Below are 22003 nucleotides of genomic sequence, written 5' to 3'. Positions count from 1 at the left end.
TTTATATTTATTTTCTTTTTATTTATGTGCTAATTAAATAGATAACGATTTTCCCCTTTTCGTTCCCGTTCGCTAGCTATTGCCATCTATGTTATGATTGACTGGAACGTTTTGGCGGTTAATTCAAATGTGGGTTTAGATAGCGTAATGCGTTTGATCATTTTAGCATTGCTAAAGGTAATTCGAGGGGATAATCACTAAAATGGGTAATCACTATAATCAACTTGTATCTTTGGGGTCGGATACTTCTGAACTTGTATCTTTGGGGTCGGATACTTCTGAACTTGAATCATTGGGGTCGGGTACTTCTGAACTTGAATCATTGGGGTCGGGTACTTCTGAACTTGAATCATTGGGGTCGGGTACTTCTGATCTTGAATCTTTGGGGTCGGATACTTCTGAACTTGAATCTTTGGGGTCGGGTACTTCTGAACTTGAATCTTTGGGGTCGGGTACTTCTGAACTTGAATCTTTGGGGTCGGGTACTTCTGAACTTGAATCTTTGGGGTCGGGTACTTCTGAACTTGAATCTTTGGGGTCGGGTACTTCTGAACTTGAATCTTTGGGGTCGGATACTTCTGAACTTGAATCTTTGGGGTCGGATACTTTTGAACTTGAATCTTTGGGGTCGGATACTTCTGAACTTGAATCTTTGGGGTCGGATACTTCTGAACTTGAATCTTTGGGGTCGGATACTTCTGAACTTGTATCTTTGGGGTCGGATACTTCTGAACTTGTATCTTTGGGGTCGGATACTTCTGAACTTGTATCTTTGGGGTCGGATACTTCTGAACTTGTATCTTTGGGGTCGGATACTTCTGAACTTGTATCTTTGGGGTCGGATACTTCTGAACTTGTATCTTTGGGGTCGGATACTTCTGAACTTGTATCTTTGGGGTCGGATACTTCTGAACTTGTATCTTTGGGGTCGGATACTTCTGAACTTGTATCTTTGGGGTCGGATACTTCTGAACTTGTATCTTTGGGGTCGGATACTTCTGAACTTGTATCTTTGGGGTCGGATACTTCTGAACTTGTATCTTTGGGGTCGGATACTTCTGAACTTGTATCTTTGGGGTCGGATACTTCTGAACTTGTATCTTTGGGGTATGGGTTTAGATAGAGCTAACATAGTGTTAAATGAGCGTTACGCGTTTGATCATTTTAGCATTGCTAAAGGTAATTCGAGGGGATAATCACTATAACTAAACTTTCGCTTTCAAACGTTTCTGGGCATAAATATCTGTTCTTCGACTCGCCGGAATATTAGAATTACAGCGTAAGTAAGTTTATACGGTTATAATTTTATCACTGTTTAGAGTAGGGCATCGAGGGGCTATTAACTCTGATTTTATGCACGGCAAATCATTTAAGCATTGTAAAAGATAGCACTATTCACTCATTAGGGTAAGTTATAGAGGGGTTATCCACTCATTAGGGTAGGGTATAGAGGGGCTATTCACTCGTACGATGTGGCTACTATTACGAGCCCTTGGGCCGTCTTGTATTTTTTCATCCTCGGACGCCACAAATTATGCTTATAGTATACAGGGGTCTTCTCTTCTACGCGAAAGAACATTTTTTCCCAGGCAGTTTCGCCACCTTCACCACCTACGAGCTGAGCTCCGCGCAATCTCGGGCCAGTGTAGAGTGGTATTTCCCATCCCCCATCCCTTTCCCCCGCGGTATGGTACTCCATTGGCGAAATAAATAATACTCCCTCGAGGTTATAGACGTTCCTCGGCAGCCTGTAATTACGGTCCGCGACCCGCTCCGTCAAATTTCGCTCTTTTACACACACTATAGAGTATATGGACTGCTGGTACATAACGCACCACCAGGGGGACGCTAAAATTTCTAAAACCCCTATATAATAGCTTCTTTCTAAATATTCCAACATTTGCGGGGTTAAAAACTTAAACCGAATGAATTAGCCCGCGATAGCGAATGCAGAGTTAAGATTTTTTTTTAGTTCTTTTATCTTGAAGTTAACCAAAATCTTAATTCGAGGTCGGGGAACCCGTTCACCTTCGGACATGATACTGTTCACACTAACTGCTTGGGGAAAAGGCTGGCCAAGTGTCGCTGCGATGTCACGTGGAACTGTTAACTGGCCAAATAATATGTCGTAAAATCAATACACTCAAATGATTGTTTTCAAATGTTGTCATGTTGATCTTGGTCAACCACGATATCACGCAAAACTGGTCAAATAATATGTGGTAAAATCAATACAATCAAATGATTGTTTTCAAATCTTGCTATGTTGGTCTTGGTCTACCACGATATCACGTGAAACTGGTCAAATAATATGTCGTAAAATCAATACAATCAAATGATTGTTTTCAAATCTTGCCATGCATGTTTTTCTAGGTCTAATTCGAGCCTGTGAATCAAAATAATTCACATATATTTCATCATGGATGAAGAAAGATTTTACTCGTAACTTATTTTCATTCGAATCTTTGTAATATCGGGAAACCCGCGCTTAGAGAAAATGACTAGGCATCTTTCAGGCATATACGCAGCAGAAGAATGGGTTTACGTAATTATCTACTAAAATCAGTTGTTTTTCGTAAAAACTTTGGCACGTTTTCATCAGTCAGTATTAGCAAGGGTCTGTTTTGGGGGAAAACCGTATAGTGACGGTCGAGTCGTGCCGAAAGATAATAGCTGTTAGCGGCGCGGATAGCGAAAAAGGCGGGGGCGGCAAATCTCTATTATAAGAAGAATATTAGTGGAATATAAGAAGCTCGAGGACGGGACGGGGTATACACAGTATCGAGTTTAGAAGGTTATGGGAATGGATTGAAACCTTCGTGAAATCTTCGAGAAGGAGCAGGTGGCACGACTCTTTTAAGCATCCACCCTCGTCTTCACCGCGCAGCGCCTCTAGCTTCTCAATGAGATCATTTCTTTGTAGTAGTAAATAAGACAAGAAAGATAGATTCAACAGAGAAATTCCCAAGAATCTTCATGACAGTTTGCGGAAAAAGACGCACCCATAACCTAAAATCCTTTCGCAAACTGAGTGAATTTCAACAGAAAACGGATATCGGACACTCAACCTAAATAAGCTTTAAAAAAAGGTGAAAACCCCTTCAGGATTTGTGAAAAGATTCCAGTTATCCTAATTTACAGAAAGTGTTATTAAATCATTTGGATAAAAATCCCTATTATACAGGGTGTAAAGTACTGTATGGGCGATTCAGAGACGAAAACGTAATTTCTATCACATTTTGCGCCCTTAAGGGCCACCCTAAAGAGTGTTTTAGGGACGACCCTTAATTAAATCAGCAAATAGTGTCTAAATCAGTTTCTTAATAAAGTTTAAGGGGTCATCTTTAAAACACAGTACTAATTGTGTTCCTTAGGTCAAAATGTCATCAATCATAGAAGTTACATTTTAGACTCAAAATTGCATGAATTCCCAATAGCAACCCCCTATACTGTACTTCGTTAATACCACCCTGTATAATATATTCGATATAATTATGTTAGAGGAAAACAGAAAAGGAATTTAAAACAATCAACATTCCATATCATAATGCAGTGCGCCTAATTCGCGCATCGACATCGCAACTTAACAACATTCCTTATTCTCTCCCCCTAATCACGATCCCGTAATCCAAATAAATTATACGAGAACTAGCATGCATCGAAGAAGACTTCTTCTCAAAATAAAATATAGAATCGGTAATATTTCCTGATGACCTATGGAACACCTGCACCAGGCAGCACCAATCCCCTTGGACACGTAACTTAAGTATCGCGAGAGAGAGAGAGACAAGATGCGAACAAGATGAAAGTAACGAGATTTGAAACTTAATTCCCCCTAAAACATATTCCCTAGCTACATATAAATATTCTTTTATCCCAAATATAAATTCGCTAATAATCGTTCAACATGTATGTCAATAGTACGCCGCTATCATGTTAGCCTGAGCATGGATGAAAATTCAAGAGTACCCTAGTTGAGCATGGGGGCAGTGTTAGTTTATAGATACAGATAATGATCGACTTGGTATAGACCTTTTCGATGTAAAAAGGGGGGTAGACAACCCTCAGTATCGGAGGTTATACATCGAAGTTTAAGCGCACTCTCGTGATACAAAGGTGTCTTTCCCTATTAGTTACATCGAAATTTGTCTATTGTTGAAAAGAAAGCTACGGCCTTTGGTGTCTTAGCGTGAGGCTATGAAAAAGGATGATCAAAAGCCAAAGCACCCTATAGTGGAGCAAGGAAATGTCAATTGAAGAGTTGTGGTATTGATGAAAACCAGCGGTCTTTGGTTGCGTTTATTACTTCAACCTGGACAATGGATGAAGTACTAATCTCGCATCCAGGGAACATCGTCTAAACCATCCATTACATATACCTGTTTTAGTCCAAAGTCCTTCCTTCCCCCCCGAGGATGCGTGGCATCCCCACCATCACCGAAAAAAAAGAGCGAGAGGAATTGACCCCCGTGACCTCGCGGTGGATGAGAGGCCATAAGGCACCACGTGAGAACCGCCGCCGGCTAAATCAGACCCGACTACCTTCGAACTCGGAGCAGACAAGGACACTCCCTTGCAACTTCGTGATAGCTACTTTTGGCCAGATTTTATGCCCCTTCCGGAGGATGGAAAGAAGAAAAAAAATGATTTCATCCTCACCATCATTTTCAACTTACTCCCCCCTTTAAGAGAGAGAGAGAGAGAGAGAGATTTTTCTTTAAAGAACTATTACTCCCCACCCCCTTCATTTTATGGCCTTTTATTTTCAGGCTTAAGGTGAAGAACGAGAAGAAAAAAAATTACGATTTTCAACAAAAGGAGCATACCATCTTCAAAAATGATCATTTCGTTTTAGATCCCAAATCCAATCGCATCCCGTGACCACACAATTTGATTTCCATCTTCATTTACTCGTTATCTAAGTTTCGTATTCAAACTCAAGGGATTGATTGGACTAAATACGTTTACGTAAAGGATTATGTGATGCGGCAGTGTCAATGTGGAAGAACGTAGAACGCGAAAAAAATAAATAAATAATAAAACTATTTAATAAATAAATAAATAAATATTTGTAATTTTTGTATAAAAAAAATAATCGGAGAGAACAACTTTTATAAAAAAAAAGTTTAAAAATATAAACCACTTTAAAAATGCAGCAATATCAAGTGAGTACACTTTTGAAAATCTTTAAATAATAGAGCTAAAACTGTTTATTATATTAAACTAAATGGGTCACACATCGCATCATCTTTATATTTTATTTAATTGAAAATATTATACTAAATAAACAGGAATTCTAAAAACTTTTTGTGCCAATTTAAATAACTGTCGATTAAAATTCAACTTAGTTTGAAATTTATCGTCATAGACCTAATAGAAAAAAAAGTAGTCCATATGAGCTTAGTTAAAATTTGCATAATCGGGGTTTGCACGTAAGGAATTTCATATATAGGTCTAGGTCTTGATGTTGTATAGAGGCTATATATTTATTATCTCAACGGGTTTACTAAAAGCCTTTATAACGTGTCGAGACAAAAGCGTATAGTTTTACCGGAAAAAACTGGTATTGTTACGTCGTTATAAACAGAAACCAGCATTTTAACGCCTCATAATAAAAACTAAAAGAAAATTAGGTACTGGTTTATGGCCCAAAGCTAAACTATAAATGTTAAGGTTAAAAGTTTTTAGTTTCCAACCTTGATGTAAGCGTAAAAACATTGGGTAACTTATAAAAATGACTCACATCAAAAAACCTAAAAATCCGCGCTAGCTAACACCTACGAGCGGATTCTCACGATCCCCAGGGAGCCATTTTGCCTGAACCAAACGATTTTAATTTAAAAAATTTCCAATCATTCCTTAAATCGCACCTATATCGGTAACCATTTTAGGAATAACTAACTGAATGATTGAGCATGCAATTCACCACACCTTTCTTTACCTGTTCATCTTCTAAAACAATTAATAAAAACTGTCTTTGCATGTAGATAAAGACGCGAAAAAGTAAAATATAAATGTGCCTGAAGTACAGATATTCTAATTTTCAGTTTTAAAGACATGGTTAGTTATATAAAACCAATTATTTAAAAATGATTAAATTATTATCTTAGTATTTTTCATCAAAATTATTTTAGAAGAAATATTTTATTATGAAATTTGTGCATCATTTTAAAAATAGTACGCGTTATTAAAGTACGCATTTTCAACATCCCATTCTCAAATTAACAAACAGTAATATATTATAATCAAAGTATCGTTTTATTGAATTTTGAAGATGAAAAATCAAATTCATTCGGATATTTAATAGGCACGACAATTAAAGCCTAAATAGGGTTTATTGTGGGCATAGACATGAAACTAATCCAGGTTTCCAGACCTTTATAACACTAATTTAACGTTTTGAACTAAGTCGCACGCGATTCGAGACGTTTCATTGAAGCATTTAAAACTATTTGAACACTCAGTCGCTATACTTAAACCCATTGCAATGCAAATCCATTATGAATAAATTAAGAAACTAACTAATTTCCGTTGGATCTGTTAAAAGGCTCGCCGCTATATGTAAAGCCGTCGAGGCAAAATGGTTTAAAAGAGAAAGTCACCCGCTGGTTCATTAGAGCAAAAAAAATAATTGAATGTGTTTTGGCTTCACTCAAATGTTTGTGTATGGGTGAGAAGGGGGTGCGGTTTTAGATCTTATATAATATTAATTACTATTAAATAAAACGCGTCATTCAAATGAGTTATGTCGCCAGTGATAATCGCAAATCGTAGAGACCGCCAGGATGGAGACACATTTACGTGTGAATAATTTAATTTATTACCCATAATCTAATTTCAATATCGAATAAAATTACTATTAAATTATAATAACTTGTAAAAAAATTTCATTTTGTAATGGCATTCGACACAATGATGGATTCCATTAGTGGTTCTTTTTTTTTTCAGTTACAAAATGTCGTTTCAATATGCACTGTTACTAAGGCATATCACTATGTGTATGCAGAGTTAGAGCGGAAGTCATGCTCCCCCCTCCCCCTAACATCCCATCCGTTTCTAAATTGCATGAATATTATCTCTTTTCTCTCCTAATTTTTACAACGTAACATAATTCACATTTTTTGGGGCAAAATATTCAAATGAGAGTGTGACTATTCGGCGTACTTAAAAAGCCCGATTTAATTATTATTCCCGCGCTTTTATTGAAAAGTTTAAATATCGCTAATGAGTTCGAAAAGTTATAGAGCGTTACTTAATCTTCTTATAGCTAGCAAGCGTATATTCCTTAAAACCATTTATATAAATAATTCATTTTTCTAAAATACTATTACGGTTTGGTATTATATAAGACCATTAATTTTTAAAACGCAATTCTTTTGTTGTGATATAAGCCGATTTAACCGAGCGCGTTCTGATGGATATAAAAATTTGGTGGATTTTTATGATTTTAAAAAATGATCCAACAGTCACGACCGTATTATACATAATCTTATATACCGCTGGCTGCAGTTTTATAATAAATATACGATTTAATACTATTTTTTCAATCGCCGGAATGGTTTCTTATACAGTGTGTTTCTGATAAGTCTGCCATAAATTAAGAGGAATGTTCTTTGGGTGTACGATTTTGTGTCGAAAATGTTAACTTCTATCTCCATTTTGCCATCAGGGCCACTGTTTTCAAGTTAAGATTGTCCAGAGTATTTATTCATGACCCCATACATTTCATTAAGAATATTATAAATATTATATATATATTTTTGGCTGTAAAACCTAGTGTTTAAACCAAAGTGCAAAGGTGCTCTAGGAGAAAATAAGCTGAATTTTACAGGTGCTATAGATTGGCACCTGTAAAATCTAGCATTTAAACAAAAAATTAAAAAATTAAGCTCGATTTCCACAAGATAAAAATCAACAATTCAGCCTATTCATCTAGCGTATCTTTAAAAAGAAAGTTTTAAAATTAATCATGTTCCAAGTTCCATAACTTTCTCGCAATCACTTAAGGAAGGAGTTACATAATTGCGCAATATTTAACCCTAAACAGAATGTTCAGAAACAGTTCCCTATACAGCAAATCTAATTACAAAATCCAGTCTAAACGCCCACATCCAGGCAGGCACAGAGATCACATGCAATTTTACCTTCACAAGAAAAAGCGCTATAGCTGCTCCTTCTAATAATTCGTTTATTTTTTTATCCATATAATTCTCATTATATATATATATATTTTTTGTATCGTAATGGAGCGAGCGGCTAGCAGAGATAGCACTGGCTGGTGCTATAGCTATCTCACTCATCTACGGGGATCATTTACATGTAAATATTAAAGTAAGGAAGATTTTCCACCTCAACTGCAACCTGTTCCCATGCATTTTTGACCTCGTTAATGTCAAAGGTCTTGACCCCCTCCTCCACCATAGTCTTTGACCTCCCCCATCCGTAAGACTCAAGAGAAAGCGAGAAAAAATAGTTCATCTGACTATATAACTCCCCCCTAAAAAAATGCTTAAGGGCCTTGCTCATTTTTATTAAGTATATAGATGGGCAGAGACGCCGAAAGAATCCCAAATTAGGCTGCTGTGGCCAAAAATTCACTTTTTAAACAAGCTCCGTTCGCACGTAAGATTGAATACGATTTAATTTTAGCAGGGATAGATTTGATTTTAGAAGAAGGAATGGAGAACGGTTAGTGTTCACTTCAGTCCGACTCATAACCCAGTAAAGAGCCCCTCCCTCCAACACGTAACGAAAAGTTTAAATGATCTTATTGACTCACTTAAACTACGTTTTGATGACGTTGCTGACGGGGACGGCGAAAAATACATAATTCCTTTTTACCTCTGTCGCTATGACCCGCCTCTTCTTTCAAACCCCCCTCCGTCCCGAGTAAGGGGGTCCGGGACTTTGACGCGCGCCCAGATCACTCTGTTCTCCATTCCTACTTCTAAAATTAAATCTATCCCTTTGTTAAAATGACTAATTAAAAATACTTTAACTCGTGATTAACAAAACATAATATCTTAATTTGACCAAGGACTACAACTATTTATTTCTCGAAGTGTTCTACGCATAAATAATTGTCATTTTTGAAATTTATCCGATTAAAAGCGTGAAGACGTGACCCGAGAATAATTTTAAATACGTTTAACCAGTTTCGAGACATTAGCAATAATAAAAACCGACCGCTATTTCTTGTTTTGTTGAAATTAACAGTTCACCTTGGCTTGCAAAAGCGCGAGCGAAAAATCTTGGAGAGAACCCAAACTTCCTTGTCTCTTCCCATCAATTAAATATAATTTCTAAGGTGTATTTTGATTGGCGATTGATACGAGAGATAAACAAGTTAAAAAAACGACTATAACTAATAAAAATAAATTTCTCGATGGGTGCTCTTTCCCATGCCCTCGTAAATAAACCCTTGGGCATCGAAAATGTAAAATTCTCTCCCTACTTACAACAAGTTCCATCAAATATTTCCATAAATGGTACCATAAGTTTATAAGATACGTTCCATAAGTATGACGCTACCTATACTTCGTAATGCTAGAGACTTACCGAGAGCTAGTTCGAGAACGACTCGAGAATTGATGGTTCTGCAGTCCATCGTCCTAAGCCTTTGACAACGCCTCACCAGTCACCAGGCGTCGCTTTACGAGAATCTATGACCTACGTCACTTCATGACAAGCTCCAGTTTGTAACCAGTGACAAACTTATGGAACATATCTTACAGACTTATGGAACATATCTTACAAACTTATGGAACATATCTTACAAACTTATGGAACATATCTTACAAACTTATGGAACATATCTTACAAACTTATGGAACATATCTTACAAACTTATGGAACATATCTTACAAACTTATGGAACATATCTTACAAACTTATGGAACATATCTTACAAACTTATGGAACATATCTTACAAACTTATGGAACATATCTTACAAACTTATGGAACATATCTTACAAACTTATGGAACATATCTTACAAACTTATGGAACATATCTTACAAACTTATGGAACATATCTCACAAACTTATGGAACATATCTCACAAACTTATGGAACATATCTGACAAACTTATGGAACATATCTTACAAACTTATGGAACATATCTTACAAACTTATGGAACATAACTTACAAACTTATGGAACGTATCTTACAAACTTATGGAACGTATCTTACAAACTTATGGAACGTATCTTACAAACTTATGGAACATATCTTATAAGCTTATGGTGCCACACTATGTCCACCAAGTAGACTGGCATCATAGTCTGAAAACTTCTGGGTGTAACGAAAATCTTCCATAACAATTACCAAATACAATATGGGCCCCCTATAGCTATAACATCTAAACATTTCTATATATAAGCTTCGCTTGTTAAAATACTTTGCATGTTCTATTTACGGGAACGACATTCCTATAGGAAGAAGAAAAAGTCAGTTTTGTTTTACGTAAGTCAACTGTAGCTTGGTTACGATGGGGTAAAGTAGGGAGCTGATCCGTTGCATCATAATGGATGAAGAACGCGTCGGTGGCGCATTCTTTGGGGGTTCAAACAACGGCCAATTATTCAAGTCGATTTTGGTTCGATAATGCGTAGAAAGGCACGACAAACGGAACCCCCGAAGAGAGGAACTCAGCGGAGGGCCCTCGGCTTTCACCCTTAGCTTTTCGAGGGGAACAGCGCCCATTTCCGCAGCCAGCGACTTAACATCAAACCGAGGCACGTGCGCTGCTTCAATCCTCTATTCCCAATCCCGTGATGATTACGAAAACGCGATTATTCTAAAACAACAGGCTAGGAGGATCCATACCATTTACAATGGTAGGAGTAGAGGCAACTTGGAGGACAATAGTGCAGACAACTTTGTCCTACAAGTAGCCTCTACTCCTTTTGTAAATTGTATGGATCCTCATAGCCGCCTGAAAACAATGTATAACCAAACTTGGTCCTCATCTTAAAGAGAGGGTGAAAAGGAAAATCAAGCGATTTCTTTATTCTATTAAGACAAATTTGTATATAGTGGTCGAAACAATCAGGAAATACCTCCGAATGATTTTAAAATTCTAATTATTTTGAGTTTTCATAGATGATTTGAAATTATCACCTCTGACCTATCGCGTGACGCCTTGTCTCCTTGTTAACAAAATCTCGCGTCATAATTGTCACATCGCGCGCAATTTTTATCAAAACAAGAAGGTAGGGTGTTACGCGATTGGTCGGAGGTGCAAACATGGTGCAAATTTCAAATTATCAAACAATTTGAATTTTAAAATCATTCGGAGGTATTTCCTGGATATTTCACTATGAAGATAGATCTTATCCTCCCTTTAAAAATGAGCCCCATTTTGGTTATACCTTAATTGTTTTCATGTAGACAAATATCCTAAAAGCACTTTACTACAATTAATTGGTTAGGGGTGGAGGAATCTAACTTGGCAGCAAAGTTGCGACTCCCAATCCTTAATTTTAAATAGTCAAACCCCCACCTATTTAGTTAAAATTTACTGGACTGTGGAAATTTACAATCTCGCTTTTAAAATTCCCACGTTACTGGTTACCTAAGAAGGTTGGTTGAAAAAAGAAAAGTAATTTTTATAAAACTGGGCAGATAAGGGGTGTTTTCCCGTTTTTGGTTGGCCATAGATTACCGGGTCCTCGCGCCCTTCTTAAAAAATAAAAAGAATTCTGATGAAAAGTGAAAAAACAAAAAGAAGAAAAAAAAATTAATAACATATCCTATTTGAAAAATGTTACCCTTTTCTCACGTCCCTGAGGGCTGGGGTGCGACTCTTGGTTCGCGAATCATGTTTAATAAGTATACTCTCACGAATATGAATAATAATTAACTTTAACTGAACCGAACTAGTTTGTTAAAAAGGAGTACTTAAAATTTTACAAATTACTTGTGTGTTCGTAGCCTTGAATTACCAAGGCGATGTTTAGAAATAAACTTGAATGGATTTAAAAATATAGAAATATAGGAAGAGATATTCGAACACTTGAGTGCATGCCAGTTCTTACAATTAGAAAGTTTAGGAAACTTACCGTAAAAGATTAGTAGCTCCCCAGATGGGCTTAACTTTACTTTAGCTCGCACATTCAAAATACAGTTTTTTCAATAAATATCATTAATTCAAGGTTAATTGTAGGATAATTAGTTAAAATTAAGGTGCAGAAATTAATTAAAATATATATTTTCCATGTTTTTCTATATTTTATCCTTCATATGTTAGGTTTGGTTAGGTTAGGTTAGGTTATATTTTTAGATATTTTATGGTATTTGGTGGCTAGGAAGAAGGAACTGGTCGGGTTTTTATGGTCATGAAAATATTGATTAAAATAGTTTCCGCGACTTAAATGTAATTGATTATCACATAATTAACCTCCAAGAAATGATATTTATTGGAAAAACTGAATTTTGAATTCGCGAGCTAAAGTAAAGTTTTTCCCCTAGATGTTTTGCATTTTAATTTCGTTAGGGTTAAATAATTTTACGAGCTAAGCCTAATTTGAAATCAAAATTTAAATAAAAACACGTGCTACTTTCTCGCGCCAAACTTTAAAATACATCTCACGTGATGTCTAGAGCGCGAGACGCTTTCCCACGCGTTTCAGGTTAATTTCTTAATATGTGATTTCACGTGCGAACATAGGCCTACAAAATCGTCCAATAATTTTACAGAAAAATCTAAGAGAAGTTAAAAATCTCGTAGCCTAATGCAACATTATTTGTTTAAGGAGAAAATTAGAAACTAAATAAGCCAGTGTAACAAAAGGATCCTTATTATTTTGAAACATTTAAATTAACACCCACACCTATGGAATAAGAGAGATGAGCTGAAACTCATTGGAGAGCTATGAGAAGACGCTAACAAGTTTCCTCGTAAAATATAAAACATGTTGGGGGGTTTTGTTCAAGAGGGCTATAAAAGCGAAACATTTTCCAATAATGCATAACGAAATGATAAATTACGCTCATTTCTTAGAGAGAGAGAGAGAGAAAGAGAAAGGTAAAAACTTTTTAAAAAGAAAAATCAAAGACGTAAAATGCTGTGTGGTCCCAAAGTATTTCGCCTCTTAAGTCGTTTTTAAGATGGGGAGAATTATGAAGAGATTTTTCTACAATAATTTTTTTTTTCAAATGTTCTTGGAGAAAATGAAGATTTTTTCGGGTAGTGGTGGTGGGATTGCGAGGGCGGAAGGTGAGGTGTCGGGCACTTGACATATTACCTTGATTAAATATTTTATAAGTATTTATATATCTATTTAACTAAAAGTTATTAATCAACGAAAAGTCTTGAATTACGAATCTAAAATTTCGTAGGCAAGTTACCCATAAGTAAGAGGTACTCTGTTGTAAATATTTTTGCAATCGGCTTTCATCTTGGAAAATGGCGGCCAAAGATTTGGGGAAAAACCCTTTATTACAGTTTAGCATCGAAAGTTTCAACTTCTGACATTAAATATGAATTCTACAGGACCAGTATGACCTGACACCCTTCCGTAACGTTAAATGAAAAACAAATCACACCTTTTCACTAAATAGCCCACAGAAATAATATATTTAGTAGTATGGGCTTAAAATATGCCACCATCTTTCGTTCCTACTATAGTAACATAATATTTAGCGAATAGATAATTATGTGAAACTTTGGAAAGTATCCAACCCTTGGTCGGAAGGGGGATGGAACCAGATTTTGGCGTTTTAATAGCGGCGAAGAGCGCTTTCGACGGCGCGTCTCTTGAAAAGCAGTGGGACGGCCGAGAGGGGGTTTAGAAGATCGGGCTCTTCTAGAGAATGACTTTTCTTCTCATCATCGACATCTTCGGAATCACCATCCGGCGAGCGATCGAGGAAACCGCGGAAACTTCCCGGGCTATCCTAATACGCCACAGTCCGCCCCCCTGACCAAAACCCCCAGAAAAATTGTACCGTAATACAGTTATCCCCCTTCATAGACTATTATTATTTTACTAATAATTAATTAACTTATTTATAAATATAACAATAACTAAATTAAATCAAACTTCATGGAGTCAATCATCTCAAAAATTTGGCGCTGGAGAACCTTTCGCCTATTTGGAGGTACAGCGGGTACCGTCACCTTTTGGGTCGTCTGTCAGGTCAGCACTGGTTTTTTTAAACTTTTTTTTATTCTTTAAATTCCCTTACGTAATCTAATGGCCACGCTCGAAAGATCTTTTTGTACCTTTTCATTTCTAAATTGAAAGGTACCGCGTGTCTTTGTACCATAGCGCCTTTAACCATTCATCATTCTTAACAGGGGATAGCTCAATTGGGAAATATATTTTTTGTTAAGAAGAGGTGTATAACAAACTGTTGGTTCAATTGATGAGTAAATTCGGTTTTGGCCTCTTTTGAACGCGCGAGTTTGTAGTTAGTGTAATCATGTAATTACCCATTTACATTATCTTATGATGTAATACTTGTTTAAAAGTGATAGATCAAACCTAAGGTTTATTTGTAATTGTATAATCGAATATTAATTAGTTTACGTTCAGTATTTTGGATATGGTTGTTAGTTTTAAACTTAAATATATCTATCATAATTTGAGGAACAAATGCACTGTGAACTTCATCGTGCATTGGAGTTGAATTAACTCCATAATGAAAAGCTTTAAAATGTTTGATCGGGCACAAGTGCAGTTTACCGGGCACTTTATTAAATTGAAAATAAAGTTGATATTCGTCTTAAGCACCCTGAAATTAGTCAAAAACAATGAAACTTGTTTGTCGAGAAAAGTTTTGGTTAGTAAAAACAATTATCAGAAGTTTTTTATTAAGCCGTTTAGCTTATCTTAATTTTGATTTAGGTTAAGTTCAGGTCAGGTTAGGTTAAGATAGTGCTGTTTTCTAGCTAATTTGAGACTGCTGTACACGAATATCAATTTAATTTTCAATTTAAAAACGTGTCCGGTAAACTGTACTTGTTCCTTTGTCCGAAACGTTTTGGTTTCATTTGAATTGACTTCATCACAAATTATTTAAAAAGTTACTTCAAACTTCGATGTTTATATCTATTTCCACAATAAAAAATATCAGATTTCTACGCGAAAACGACAGCTTCATAAGTTTGCTATACACGAATATCAACTAAATTTTCAATTTAATAACGTGTCCGGTAAACTGTACTTGTAACTTTGTCCGAAACGTTTTCATTTGAATTGATTTCATCACAAATTATTTAAAAAAAATTACTTCAAACTTCGATGTTTAGGCATATATCCATTTCCACAATTAAAATATAAGGTTTCTAACAAAAACGACAGAGCTCTACATAAGTTTGCTATTATTTCTCTAAAAGCAAGATGGCGGATTCCATGTCTCAAAACTAAATATATAGTAACGGTAAATCGAAATGCAAATGAGCTAAAAACGTAAATCAACGTTTCATTGATGTAGACATGCAGATGTAAATGAACGAGTCTGGATTTTAGATGAGGGGCGGCGTTTTCAAGAAGGAAAAAAAACCTGGTCTAAACAAATGAAGTTATCAAGACGCGCCGTGAGTCTGCAGCAGATACTCTCCTTGACTTTTTTTCTTCTTTCGACTTCATTAACAGGCAGAATTAACGTTAATTTATAAAGAAGTATTTCATTGGGGAGTTTCGTAAGTGCCTCTGACGGTCACGTACGCGGCTCTGAATGAATCCTTACAATAAAGAAATAGATACTCTACATAGAGGTATAGATTTCTCCATGTTAATATAGCGCGTCGTATACGCTATGAATATTGAATTCCGAAGCGGAAAAGACTTTGCCTAATAACTATCGGATGCCGGAAGTCAAGGGGATGCAGCGGGGAGTCTCGTGACGTTTTCACTTTGAGTCACACGTCACGTTAAACATATATACCAACGCGGATTATCTGGAACTCAGTAGTAGACGATACATAAGTTTATAAGTTATATATTCCATAAGTATGACCAAGAAGTGATATCTAGTGTACTAGGGAGAAGGTATAAAATAGCCACATTTCTAGCTTTATCTCCAGTCCAAACGTATAGTAGGTCCGGAGTTAATCCCCGCCTCTAAATTACAACGGTCAGCATCTCATTGGTTCTGGAAAACTCACGTCATCGCGACGCGAATGACAAAAATTACGTATTTTCCGACTGGGGAGAGGCGAAATAGCCCGGCCTCCTTTTACGTCCCCCCTTGTATTTTAGAAGGGGACTGGGACTATGGCACGCGAATACTTAGGCATCTTATAACTTTTCCTAGTAAACTAGATATCCCTTCTTGGTATGACTTTACCTATACTTTGTGATGCTAGAGACTTACAGCTCGAGCTTGTTCGGGCGGGAACGACAAGCGAGAATTGATTGACTACACTCGGGTTGGCAGTCCATCTTCTTATTTAGTCTGTACTAAGCCTCACCTACGTCACTTCATGACAAGCTCCCAGTGACCACTGACAAACTTATGGAATATATCTTATGACAATATCAATGGCGCATGCAAACTTAAAGATTTTAGGATACATTCTTGGTTGCGAGAATCGAGAAGTCCCCTTAAAAGGATTAACTACATACATTGTAACGTCTTCAAACCCATTTATAAGCATCGCTTTTCAGTAAAATCGCAGACGACATTAATGGGCTCTTAATACCCTCATAAACATACCAAGTAGTAATATTTAGTCTGCGAAATATTCAAATTTGCTTTGGTCTATGCTCATACCGAGAAGCGAGTGAAATCCGTTACAAATACCTCAACTCAATTTCAAGTCAACTAGTATAATGAACTCGACCTTTTAGAATTAGTAGTCCCGAGGTCATTTCGACATTCGCGAGGTCGGTAAATGTCAAGCGTGGACGGCCGACTGTTCTCATACCCATTATGAGGTTTCCTAACTCCTAGTTAATTTACTCTTGAACATGTATAAATAGGAGTTGTAAATCGCACATGTTTCGAGCCAACATTATAGACCCCTTTTGTGGAACGCATAAAAGTATGAAACATATTCCTACCGTGTTTGCTGCACATTATTCGATGTGTTTCATGTGTTAGCTTGCAACCCGAGAACTAAAACAGAAAAAAATAGAAAACCACTAATTAAATTGGTGAAACCACAATTTTCATCATTTAAGTAATTTTACTAAGGTTCATTATATTTCAGCTCAATTAAAACCAGAAAATTAAACTAATTAAGACCTTGAGGGAGGCAATGCACCTTCCGCCGTGTTAAAAAAAGCAATACTCCTACGCAGATTTTAACCAGAAAAAAGCTACGTTTTAATTTAAAGAGTTGACATAAATTTAAACGTTGAGTCAAAAGTTGAATTGTAAATCAGCTTGACTCCCTCAATTTCTCTTTTCAAAGAACGTGTTTCGGTTAAATCGGTATAGTCTCAACTATATATAAGCAAAGATAGAAAATTACGTTACTAGGTGGGTGTTTAAGGGGTCTTCATTGCCCGTTTCATCGTTTCAACACGTGTAAGCCGAAAAGTCGTGAATCAAAAAACGACGCTGATTAAGTTAGAAAAAGGGTGGAAGCTCGTGAGCAAAGACAGAATAAGAAATATAGATTTGGGAAGCTTTTAAGTGGGGGTATTTCCCAGCACATCTTAAGAACTTTAGCATTATTATTTACGATGAACATTATTTTACTTATTATTGAAAAACAGTGACATTATAACTGGTGAAACAAAACTGGACATAACTTAAAACCATTCTTGATTTTCCTGGCATGCTGCATGAAGAACTACAACAGGGTTCATACAACTCTTGTAAAACCGATTTCCCTGAGTTTTCCATGTTTTTTCCCTACATATATCCCCCGAGTTTTCCAGGTTTTTTTCCCGATATATTGAGTAATAACAACGGGAGTGGTTTCTTTATAGTTGAAGCAACCTCTTCAGAGCAAACTTACTCAAACCACACACATTTCCATGATTTCCCTAAAAATTCGAAATTTCCCTAAGCTTTTTGTCAACTATATATTTCCCTGAGTTTTCCAGGTTTGTGTAAACCCTGCACAAACAGCTTTTCTAAATTTACTAAAAGATCTACAAAAATTTTTGCGACTTGTTAGGGGCGGTTATAATGGGACAAAATTCTGTATACATTATCAATTAAGAGTGCAGTATGGTTAGATTTATAATGGCGTCGTTACCTCCCTAGCAAATCTAACAGCCTCTCTACTCGAACAAGGTGTGTGGCCCCCATCTTACATCATATATTACCCAAAATATATCAAGTTTTATATCAGTATTGTTCGAAGCGAACACAATTTATATCAAACCGTAAATTTTATAGAAAATATTTAAATATATAAGAGGTATTAAAGCGTGACTTAAAACCATTACGCAATAAGTTTTTTTTCCTCTAAGAATGTGAATTTTCGAATCTTATAAACGGTCTAAAAAAATCTCTTTTTTCATTTTGTCTCATAACAGATAGTACTCACAACTTTATCAATAGTATTTGGTTTGGAAATTAGAGGAGAAATAATCAGAGGTTATCCTTGCATAAAGAGACTAAACCAACTTTATTGCCCAACACCGGGTAACACCTACCCCAAGTGAGTAAAACATTTAGAATTAAATTGTACATTAACGTTAAGAAAAGTTAATAAAAAAAAAACGCCCGGTGTACGCAAAATGAGTACATCTGCATTGCACGGAAGCATGGAATGGGAAGAGCTTGTTTTAAGTACTGCACGAAATAGATAAACGCGTGTTTATTCCAAAGCTTCCAGGCAATGTAAATGAGCTAATTAGAGTATATATGCTTGAAATTTGCACTGAGCTGGTTGCTTTTTTCCTTTTCTTTTTTTGTTTTTTTATCGTTTCCCGTTCTGGGGGTTATTGTTGCTGGCTGGCGCAGGTTCCTCACAGTTGCCACTAACTCAAACTACACCGAATACATTGACACGGATGGCGTTAAAAGATCCAGAAGAGTTAAAAGGTGAGGAAATTTAAGTCTATTATTCTAACATTAATTTAAAGCAATGCTTCAATTAGAAATTATATTAATTACAATTATATAGGGATAATTATAATGCATGTGCCTGTTCAGGTTTGACTCTAAACTTAAGTGTAGAAGTAGCTTATCGTTACGGAATGTTTGAACGAGCGTTTTGAGCAAAAGAGCAAGGTTTTCAAGCAATATTAAGAAGGTATAGTACACCGGGCATTAAGTATTACCATGGTATTACGCGTGAGATCTTACCATAATTCTAATCTCGATTGAAAATGTATAAATATAATAAACTACATGTAAAAAGAAGTATAATTTCAGTTGTCTCGTAAAAATAGCTTTCAAGGTAACTCGCGCAAAAGGGGAGTAGTTTTGCATGGGTTGTAACTAAATAAATTTAACCTTTTCTCATCGGCAGAGAGAAAATCGACATGTTCATAGACGAAAATAAAGCTCTGATCAGGAGAATGTTCGGGGAGTATAATCTATCACCCGAAGAGAACATGGCGTCTTCCTATCCCAGGGATCATTACGAGACGTACGATGGCCATACGGTACACACGAGATCAGAGAGGTCAAGGTCATCTTCGTCTTACAGCACTTCGTCCAATAAGTAAGTGTTTTTAATGCCAGTCAAGTTAAACAAATAATGATGAGGGAACTATTTATCGCGTTTGTGACTCGGTTTAGTAACCTTGCTCCATATGTTAAGGGATGTTGGTTGGAAAGAATCATGTTACAATTACCCTTCCGCTTTGTGGATGGTACACTTCTCTCGAAGAGAAGTATTATATACTTCTGCTATGAGGGAATGTACTTAGCGCTAGCTCTATCCTATGGGTCAAACCCCAAGGAATTCGCCTCCTAGGTTTCATTTATACGGTATTTTTTGTCCCTACGGTTGAATTGTTACAGAAAGCTTATGTCCCTAGGCAAACTATAGTGGAATGTTAGTCAGGTATCCATCTTATTATCAGGTATATCTATATTTAAGTGGAAACGGGCTCCATATCGGAATTGACTTTCCAGCCCATTAACGTGTTTTCCCTTTTTCTCGAATGAACGTAAAGCACAGGGGCCATGAAAATAATAAGGGAGAAGGAATTTTTGTAGGCTTTCTAAGACTAGTTGAACTGGTTGATGCGCGAATCGTGATCCACCGAATGAGCTGAACAATTAAAGCTGAGGCACGACTTCAATCAGAGCTGGGGGTGGGAAGCGTAAAGGGACCACCTGCCTTCATTACAACCACCATCCCCTTTATAGTTTCGAGCCAAAAGATAGAAAGCGAGACGCCCCCGCGCGCAAACAGAAAATAAATACGCGTACGATTACCTTACCATTTATCCTCGACGCCAGTTCTTCCATCCTCTCTCTCTTCCACCATCTTTTTAAATTCAAGGTTAAGGCCCAATCGCCAGAGCCAGGCGATCAACAGGTTACGATCGAATTCGTTCAACACGCGCAAACTGAGTAGTGTCAGTACTACGTTTTCAAACGTCATACCCTCCTATCTCTTAGCTCAGTGTCATCCCCTCTTACAAGAGCGCGCCTAGAGGGGGAATATAAATCTACACCCCCTCTCTAACGACACTAGTCCATTAACTTTAACAAAGTTTTAAATGGGATGGTCCTCTGAATGGTTAATTGGTTTGTCGTCTTATATAACCTTAGACGCTATGACATTATAAAGTGATTATCGATAAACTTCTAATTGTAATTTGGCCTATTTTTTAGAGTGGACGCCTGCGAGTCCGCGGTGGAAATCGTGACCCCATATTGGGCATCAAATAGCGCGGGGAAAATAAGAGCTATAGTTAATACGCAGCACCTACAGCAAGCCATACAGCAAGAAGTATGCCAGTAAGTTAAATCATTTTTACTAACAATTAAACCTTCGCTACGAAGGCATTTTGTAAAAAAACTATGTATCTTCGCTTGAATACCTAATAATTCTGCCTAGAAATGCTTCGTCCCGCAGGTCCGTTCAAACTAAGAAATGCAACAACGATTGCAGCTGCGAACAAAAGTACAAGTGGCACCGGTTGCTAGCCTACGACCCTGATGACGACTGCAAGGGCATTTTCATGGATTGGTTTCTTTTCCCATCGTGTTGCGTTTGTCGATGTACCAACCCGGTTACGAAATAAAACCCGACAGATTTTGGAAATTTGGAATGTAAAATAATTGCAGATCGTGCCTTGAAACGGAACACATTAACATCTAATAACATTTTTGCCTTACCATCCGAAAAAATGAACTAAGATTTAGTGATCAAAATTTTCTACTCGTTTTTATGAACTTTGACGAGTTTAGTCCATTTGTTTTTAAATAAATCATTAAAAAAATTAATTGCTTTAGTTTATTTCTCAAATAACCGATTAAATTTCTAGAGTAACACTGGATCAATTTACGCAGTAAGATCTATGGTTCTATACTTCTACACTAATTATACGTGGTTATTGACTGAGTCTACGTCTACAATTTCTTATATTGGCCTAGTGTATTTAAATTCTAGTTAAGATAATCAGAAAAGAACCAAGAATTAGCGCAAATACTTACTTATTACGAGGAACTTTGCATTTTCGGTATACAGGGCTCCGTACCGAACACGTTGACTCGGGCCACCGAAAAAAAGAAATCCGATGAGTCATCATTTCATGGTGCAAGTTCAACGATGTAGAAGTACCAATTATTAGGCCACGTGACGTCATCCACGGTAAAAAAATTATCGAAACTAATTATTGAAATTTTTGAACGAAAACTGTTCCCAATTTTGAATGCAAAATTAAACTAATCTTTAAAGAACCGCAATTAAAATCTTGAAGTTGAAACCATGGACTTTACATTTATAAAAGGACAAGAAAAGCAGCTATTTCCGGCCGGCGCGTTCCATTGTCTCAGAGATCGTAGGGGTGGTGGAGTAAATCGTACTTTTTCTCCCCCCCCCCCGCCCTTTTAAAATTACAGATCCTAATTATACTTACGTCACTTCCAGGCGCCTAAATTTAAACATAGCTGTAAAATTGAGCCA

General features: G+C 36.6%; 1 protein-coding gene and 1 long non-coding RNA gene across 7 annotated transcripts; one reads left to right on the top strand and one right to left on the bottom strand.

Moving 5' to 3' along the window:
- The first annotated feature begins 4785 nt into the window (after nucleotides 1-4785).
- On the top strand, nucleotides 4786-21321 carry LOC149651095 (protein spaetzle 3-like). Of its 6 annotated transcripts, none has more exons than XM_089847881.1 (6): nucleotides 4792-5165; nucleotides 18447-18571; nucleotides 18877-18957; nucleotides 19388-19582; nucleotides 20707-20832; nucleotides 20933-21321. In XM_089847881.1, the coding sequence occupies exons 1-6, from the start codon at nucleotides 5151-5153 to the stop codon at nucleotides 21117-21119; spliced, it is 729 nt and encodes a 242-aa protein (XP_089704007.1). In that variant the 5' UTR covers nucleotides 4792-5150; the 3' UTR covers nucleotides 21120-21321. The 6 variants fall into 6 exon arrangements, with proteins under 6 accessions (XP_089704010.1, XP_089704007.1, XP_089704009.1 ...); XM_089847880.1 differs by lacking the exon at nucleotides 4792-5165 and adding an exon at nucleotides 13786-14144 and having other exon boundaries at nucleotides 20951-21321; XM_089847879.1 differs by lacking the exon at nucleotides 4792-5165 and adding an exon at nucleotides 13787-14144.
- On the bottom strand, nucleotides 16308-21897 carry LOC149651094 (uncharacterized). The gene is made up of 3 exons (XR_016371050.1): nucleotides 21532-21897; nucleotides 17016-17070; nucleotides 16308-16464 (listed from the first exon to the last, which is right to left on the bottom strand). It is a non-coding gene; the product is annotated as an uncharacterized LOC149651094 (long non-coding RNA).
- Between the last annotated feature and the right edge of the window lie 106 nt (nucleotides 21898-22003).

The sequence above is a fragment of the Phalangium opilio genome, unplaced genomic scaffold, assembly GCF_054372755.1.
Source record: "Phalangium opilio isolate 3A_F unplaced genomic scaffold, DU_Popi_V2 ptg000082l_1, whole genome shotgun sequence".
Classification (NCBI taxonomy): domain Eukaryota; kingdom Metazoa; phylum Arthropoda; class Arachnida; order Opiliones; family Phalangiidae; genus Phalangium; species Phalangium opilio.
The sequence above is the reverse complement of the archived record's forward strand: the minus strand, read 5'-3'. Positions and strand labels throughout refer to the sequence as shown.

Coding starts and splice junctions, on each gene's coding strand:
- LOC149651095 (XM_089847879.1), top strand. CDS start 14,052: ATGGAGTCAATCATCTCAAAAATTTGGCGCTGGAGAACCTTTCGCCTA. Junction 18,958..19,387: donor AGATCCAGAAGAGTTAAAAG/GTGAGGAAATTT, acceptor TCTCATCGGCAG/AGAGAAAATCGACATGTTCA. Junction 19,583..20,706: donor TACAGCACTTCGTCCAATAA/GTAAGTGTTTTT, acceptor CCTATTTTTTAG/AGTGGACGCCTGCGAGTCCG.